The 8,061-nt window shown below is 35.2% G+C and overlaps 1 protein-coding gene across 1 annotated transcript; it reads left to right on the top strand.

The window, feature by feature from the left end:
- Nucleotides 1-525, top strand: LOC104894375 (probable E3 ubiquitin-protein ligase RHA4A). The gene has a single exon (XM_010680596.2). It carries the CDS (start codon nt 1-3, stop codon nt 523-525), a length of 525 nt encoding a protein of 174 aa, XP_010678898.2.
- Nucleotides 526-8,061: the final 7,536 nt, after the last annotated feature.

The following is an 8,061-nucleotide window of genomic DNA, read 5'->3' as shown; positions in this document are numbered from 1 at the left end:
ATGTCTCCTAGTGTCCGTTTTGAACCACTCAGTACTTGTTCATGGGGAAATCTTCGTTTCTCCCTTAAATTTTGTCTAGGCCTTGATGATAAGGAGGAAGAAGAAGTGCTGGATGAGATATATAAGCACATCATTACTAACGATGGTTATAACCAAGGATTGCTTACGATGCACTTATTTGTAACCATTAATGAGAGTATTGTTGTGCATCTTGGGGCGAAGTTACCTAACATAGCAGCTTTGGATGTCACGGAGACGAGGCATATTTGGGAGAAGTTATGTAGCATCTCAGCTGTGGATGACACGGAGACGAGGCAGAGGGCGAAGGTTGACGAGGTGGTCGTGCATGGTGGTGGTGGTGGTGAGGAGAATTGTTGTGTTTGTTTTGAGGAGTTAGCTAATGAAGAGCAATTGGTGGGCTTGTCTTGTAAACATGTTTTTCACGAGGGTTGTATTGTTGAGTGGCTTGGAAATAGCCTCTCTTGTCCACTTTGCCGTTTTAGGTTGCATGCTGTTTTGTCGTGAGTTAATTAGTGTGAGATTTTGTTAATTAATTTTTTGTTGAATATGTTTTTTTATTTGTTAATTCAAGGATGATATATCAATCGAGCCTTTTTTGGCAAATTGAAATATATATAGGTCATTCATTAATGCACAAGTATCAAATAGTAGAACTGGTGTTTTATAGGTTTTGGAATTTTGATTAAATTATAGAGCAGATCGATCACTGTGGGTTCTTCTTTTACGGAATGAGTTTATACTTTGTAGTTCAAATTGTCTTGAGAAAGAGGTGTACAGTTACTTTGTTTTTCCAAACTTGGATGAATTGCCTATCTAAAAGGGAATCTCTGGGTATATGATCTATAAATCATCTCCATCTAATACTCTTAAGGGGAGATTGACATACTTATCATCCCATACTTGTAGCATTTTGTAGGTTGGAGTAGCCCAGTAGACGTTATATATTGTCGTATGTTGATTTTCTGATGAGTTGAATTAATTAACAATTTATCAAAGTAGGGGTCTTTTGTTTATCTTAGGCTCTGCGTATGTCCTCCTACTAGTGGATTTAACATTTTTCTTCAGAACTTTATATTAAAATAGTTGAGGTATGCATGTAATAATCTACCTAAATGTTGAGATTTGATCGTTTGAGAGTTGTATGAGGTTCTTTCTGATGTTTGATTGCTTAGAAATATTGATTTGATATATATATATATATATATATATATATATATATATATATATATATATATATATATATATATATATATATATATTACGTGAGTTATTTTCTTTTTCTTTTGGGGCTCTCTTCTTCATGAATCAGCTGTTTTTTTAGAAACCATTAGCAAATTATGTGGAGGCTTGTCAATCAGCTTTTTGAAGGAATATGCGCGTTGTAATTCATTCGCTTTTGAAGGTGGTTTTATCGTGCTTGGAATTTTGTTTTTCGGATGTTAGTGTGTGAAGGTCAGGTTTGTTGTTTAATTACATGGATACATTTTGAAAATTGACAATATTTTTGGTTGATACTTGAAGGAATCAATTGAGAGCACATATACATATAGCTGTGAAAATTTCTATTTGGAAGGGTATCTTATTATCGAGGAACTTAATGGCTCTTGAATGTTTGCAAGGAAAATATATTTTGGGGAAAGCCATATTAAACCTTTAGTAATCTCTTTTGTCAGTTCTATCTTTTTTTCTACGCTGTAGAAGACCGATCAATGATAGGTACTTCACGAAGGACACCTTTAGAGACATGGAAAACGCTTTTGATAAACAAATAAAAAAGAGAATACTTGCTTAAACCGCTTACTAAAAGTATGGACTGAAGTCCCTTGACTAGTAGGGACTAGGAGCAACCGCTGCTAGCCATAATGGCAAAAAGTTTCAGCACTTTGGTTAGTTGGGTCTAAATTCTTAGAACTGGGGCCTGACGTCAAAAGTGACTAAGCAATAACCATGTCACTCTTTCAGGGTGTAGTCTTTGTGATTTTGAGATCTTTTGTTGTTATTATAGTGTCTCCCCCTAGTTTCTTCAAATTCATGGACCAGTGTTATGTTGTGGAACCTCATGGAGATTGAGTTTTTTCCCCTAGTGTACGAAAGTGGCGAGGCTGCTGAGCGGTTGAGTCCCGAAGCAGTTGCGGTTTTAGGGGTTGCCATTGACAGCATCAATGAGGCGAAGAAGTTTGGCTGGAGTGTGGTTTGTGGTTTGCCTGCGGTTGGTCAGTCGGAATTTGAGTTTAGGAAGCGTAGATCTATGGGAAAAGGCAAGAAAGCGAAACTTGAGTCCCCAAAATCGACGCCTAGTCGGTTTTCTAAGTGTTCGTACTTGCGCAAAACAAGAGGGGTTGGGGTGAAAATGGTTGAAACTTCTTCACCGGTTAAGGAAAAGGAAAAGGTAAAAATGTTGGAATCAAGTGACGATTCCTCCATTCAAATTCTGGAATCTATGGCTAAATCTGATTATATGAGTTCTGCTTCTGATGGTTATGGAGGTCATGAACCTGTTTTTATTCTATCATCTGATGATGAGTCCCCCAACAAATTAGAGACTATCTGATTTATTTTGCCATAGAATCCAGATAAGTTTAATGTTGATCTCTAACTTTCATCCTATTTTTTGTTGTTTTTTTTCGTTTTTTTTTGTTAATTGTGTTGTTTGTGATATTTGCATGTGGTATTCATGTGTTGGGTTGTTGTGGGAATTATGTATATGTGGGTGTGTATGATGGGTTAGATTAAGTTGGATTTTCATGTGGGACGATTTGCATGTGGGATTATGTTGCCCTGTCATTATGCATTTTGTTGGACTGGGATTATAAATTTTGTTGGTCTGGAATTATAAATTTAGTGATGATGTTGGTTTTTTGTGTGGCTGCTGGATTTTTAGCTGTGATGGTGATGGATTAATTTGTGTGCTTGTTGGATTTTTAGTTGCTATGGTGATGGATTAATTTGTGTGGTTGTTGGATTGGATTGGAGGATGGAATTTGTTGGATGTTGGATTCAGTTGGGTTGCTATTCGATAATTATTGGTTGTTGCTGTTGGATTTTTGTTGTCAATGTTGGATTGGATAATTGGTGGATTGAACATGTTTGACATATGTTGCTGTTAGGGTTTGATTTCTTGTTGTTACTTTTGCATATGTTAGTGATGTGCTCCTTATGTATGCGTCCCTGCCCTTTGAGTTGGAGAAGCCATTTTTGGATGATGTGTGTGTGTGTGTGTGTGTGTGTGTGTGGGTGCATGTAAGAATACAACCTTAATGACCATAGGGAGAGGTTTTGCACTTGGGTGACCTTGTCCCTTTTGTTGGTTTGAGTCTTGTATGTGTAAGTGTCCAAGTGATGAAGGGACTCAACACAATTGGTTATGATGTTTGATTTTCTCCGTTTGCAACAATGGACATATGATGGTGCTACACCATTGACATTAGTCCTTGTTATGGACGTTGAGGTAACAAACATCATAACCTTCTTTGTGAAACCCCTACACATTATGGACCTAAGGCTGTCAAATGACGAGACTTATGAAAACAGTAAGCATGCATTCAATAGGATTATAAGAACACATTATTTTCCAACCATTGAGTCCCAATAACAATTGTCAAACATAGACATAAGATACGTACCTTCCATTAAAGTTCAATTTTTTCAATTACGATCAACAAAATAAGTGTGACTAGTGACTGCCATCGTCACATAATTACAAAAAGGACCTTCTAACCATTATAGTTAACCTAACAAAAAGAAATGTTTAACTTAAAGGCTTAAAGTCTAGGTAAGTGAATAAAAAGGGGCTTACACAATATAGCTTAACCTTCATCAAAAGTGGTTAAAAAGGGCAGTTATCTTCATGCTTCATTTAATCTGCATCAAATTCTATGCCTTCCTCCATTGCTTCCTCTGAAAAATCGGTTGTCATTGCATCAAGATATGCCACAGCCTCATCAATGACTTCTTGTTCAACTTCAACAATCTCCTTTTTACCAACCCCAGCCTTTTCAACTTAGCCTTCCCCGCATGTGGATTCTTGTAGTTGTTCCCTCCCTTGACCATGAGAGTTGCTACCATTACATGTTGTAAATGAATCCATGTGTACCTAATGAGATTGGGATCAAAGTTTACAAATACTAGGTTGACTTGCTCAATCAACTCATCCAAATTTTTTGGAAAAAATTGGTATTGTAAACCTTGAAAAGCCCTAAAAGGAGCTAAATCTAGGATGTTGAAATTAGGAGACTGTGGTGGTTGGAAAATTAGGTGAATATTAAACCTATTTTGGTTTACTGCATTTCTAAATTCTGCATCATCATCACTTAGGTGTGGCCTTGCATTATCCTGTTCAAAGAATATGTCCCTGCACATCCCTTATGGCCATTTCCTCATGATGCTTGGTAGAACATTTCTGAGCATCATATCTCTGATCACAGCCTTAGTAACATTTTATAGTGCCTTGGTCTCAAGTGTTCCAGCATCTCTGTTTTTGCTTCTCTTCTTTGCTATTTGTGTGAACACAAATGGAAAAATTCCAAATTTGCCATCATGTATCACCACACCATGTTCATAAAATAAGGGCCTTGATGTAACACCCACGAACATTGCCTTGATCTTGTACCTTTTGACATGCATATGGATCAATTTCTAATATATAATAGCAGATGAAACCTTCTCTTGTCAGCGTTTAAGTAAAACCATTTTTCATCACAACAAGAATCCGCCTTTTTAGCGTCTGAATTTAGCGTCCGACAATATAAGTGGACGATAAATTCAAAACTAGCGTCTGATATATGACAGACGCAGATTAGCGTCTGATTTCTTGTTTATTAGCGTCCGTTCTTGTAAACAGACGCTAATTAGCGTCCGTTTACAAAAACGGACACTAATTAGTGTCCGTTAAGTAAATTAGCGTCCGTTTGACAGACGCTAATTTATTGGTCTTACCAAAATCAATCGACCAAACCGTCCACTAACTTCCTCATTTCTCCCACAAGCGCAAAATTCCTTCTTCTTCGCTCTACTCTTTCACTCTCCTGTTCTTCAAAGAAGGCGTCTTCATAAACACCTTCGATTTCTTCTTCATTTCTGCTCTTTTTCTCTCTCCTATTCAACATTCTTTCTTCGTTTCGTATCTAGTCAAATTCTTTAGCCAAAATGAGGGAGTGCATTTCAATCCACATCGGTCAAGCTGGTATCCAGGTCGGAATGCCTGCTGGGAGCTATACTGTCTTGAGCACGGTATTCAGGTATCTCTCTTGTTCTTTCGATCTTTCATTTTTAATGTTTCTATATTCCGAAAAGTTGATGTTATATTGTTTTGATTTGGTTGAATTCGTTGATTTTGATATCGCATTTTGGTAGAACATGTAGATCTATGGTATTTGTATTCAGATCTGGTGTCATATTATTTTTTTAAGTTTTCGCAGTTTGATTGATTGATCGTAACAGCTAGATCTGATATAATGAATGCTAGATCTAATGATTTACGTTTCAGAATGATATTTTTCAAAAGTTTTGATTTGTTGTATGTTGAAATTTGTGTGTAGATGTTTTCTATAATCTATAGGATCTAATTGAAGTCCTTAAAATTATAGCATTTTTAGTGAATTTGATGAAATTTACGAGGATTTTAGACTGTCTTTGTGAAAGTCTTGTAGATTTGAATTTTGAGTACATTTTTGTTTGTACCTGATGGATGACCAGTTTGGTTTATCAACACGTGAAGTAACTGAGTGATATGTGTCATCAAGTTAGAGATATAATCCAGCTTATCTCTGTTTAGTTTTTCCTAATTTTTGCTCTAATGCATATTATTAAACCTGTAGTTACTCAATGGAAGTGACTAGGAGCCTAGAATTAAAACTATTATTTCTGATTTTGTCTACCAATGATTTGAAACTCTTGCTTTGAAACAATGACATAGTAGCACTGTACATCTGTTTATGTGATACTTGGTTCTTCTATTCTTTTCTTTCAACGTAAATTACATATTGCAGAAAGTGGAATCTGTTCTTCATACTGCAACTTATGCACCTCTGCAATTGTAAACCAATTCACTTCTTATGAAAGGCTCGTCTCATAAACAGGATGATTTCTTAACCCGGACAACTGCTGATTTGGAAGATGTGTTCAAGTCACTGGTTTGGTAATGTTCTTATGCATCTTAGACTCCATCAGTCAAATTAAAGCTCTTTTTGTGCAAAAAACTTTAGTAAACTGGACAATTACCTTGAATACTAGGTTTCAACTCTGAGATGTACTTCAGACCAACATGATAATCTAGTTTTCTTTCTCCCGAAGATTACATATTACAATCTTATGTGGTGGTCTATGATGGCAAGCTTAACTTATGTAGGAAATGCAAGTCATTCTATCCACATTGAATTTGGCTGTCCGAAATGCAAGATTTTTGGAATCTTTTGTTTTTGGGTTGATACTTCAGAGATTTCCTCCAGTTGTGAGAACAGCAGTTCCCGTCAATGAAAGATTGAGCATATCATTCTATCCTGTAACACTATTTCTGACCATGGAATTATTTGCATTGAAAGAGAATACCAAATCGCTCCTCAATTCTTAGAAGTACAGGTAGCTATTGCATGGCCACTTTAAGTAGCTTGTTGTCAGAATATCTCAAGCAGGAATATCCAGGAACTGTGCAATATGAAACAAACTAACTGTCCTTCATACTGCAGCTTATGCACCTCTGCAATAGTGGTTGCAGGAGCTCTAAAGAGTCAGGAGAAAGCTATATATCAAAGCAACTTATCAAATTAATTTGCATCTATGGTAGGTCTCCTTCCTATATTTGTGTCTTGATACATTTATGATTTATTTTATCTTGATTGGACCTACTTTTAGTAATAATGGTTGGTATGATCACAATAATGAGTTAAAATGTGATTTTAATCTCAATAATTCTAAATGGGGTTTTCTTTTACAACTTGATTTTCATTTCTTAAAAGTATTAGGCCTGCTTTATTAATCTCACAGTACATCTTTGAACATGTGACCCTACCTCGAAGAAGTTACTTATGAATGTACTATTTAGTAATTCACCTTTATCTCCTTGTTTCATGAGGTTTACTTTGATACTAATAAAACTTAGTTTTAGTTTCTTTGGAGTCTTTGACTTTGATGCAGAAGTTTATACTAATAAAACCCCTCCGATGCTTTTGAAGCCATTATTTTGATTGGCCAAAGGCTCCACTCATGGATCCAAAAATTATATAATTGGGACATTGACATTAACATCAAGTTGGCTATTTTTCTACTTTAAGTTTATCCTTACCTTTTGAATTCATTGTATCATTTTAGAATGCAAATGTAAAAGAATTATCTCTTTTCCTTCACGAATGACCAAAAGCTAGCTGTTTTATAAATAAATTGGCATACAATGCTGCTCACTTTTGGATAATAATGTATTTTTTTTTTGGAATTGAATAACTCATGGTAGAGTGGTTTTTTTTGGGCTTTATAGTCATTTGCTGTTCTGTTTGGCATGGTTTTTTTTTGGAATCTTTCCTAATTTTATTTGATATAGATTTATGATTTTCTTTGATTTTTTTTTTTGATTTTTTCTCTGTTTCTAATTGTGATTTTTTTTTTCTTTTGCAGGTTTGTTTGAGTTTGATAGAATGACTTTGGAAAGGTTGAAGAATGAAGATTTGTATATTGAAGAAGAAATGATTTCTTTCTAATATATTAGATAGATTTTTTGTTATTATTTATTTAAGTAAGGTTGTAAATTATTCACAAATTTTGATTTATCATTTCTATTTATATTGTAATTACTTTTATTACATATAATAATAATTATAATTTTTCCTCTACATTTGCATTATTATATTTGATAGTGACAAGTTTGACCCAACATAATAACCAAGGGAAAGTGGTTACTGACAAGTCTCAACATTACATTTGAAAAAAAAAAAAGAATTACCGTTTGGTGTCCGACTTTAATCGGACGCTAATTAGCATCCGACTTTAGAGTCGGACGCTAATTATCATCATCCGACTTTAAAGTCGGACGCTAATTTAGCGTCCGACTCT

This window comes from Beta vulgaris, chromosome 5 (assembly GCF_026745355.1).
Source record: "Beta vulgaris subsp. vulgaris cultivar EL10 chromosome 5, EL10.2, whole genome shotgun sequence".
Lineage (NCBI taxonomy): Eukaryota > Viridiplantae > Streptophyta > Magnoliopsida > Caryophyllales > Amaranthaceae > Beta > Beta vulgaris.
This window is presented reverse-complemented; position numbering and strand designations above follow the sequence as displayed.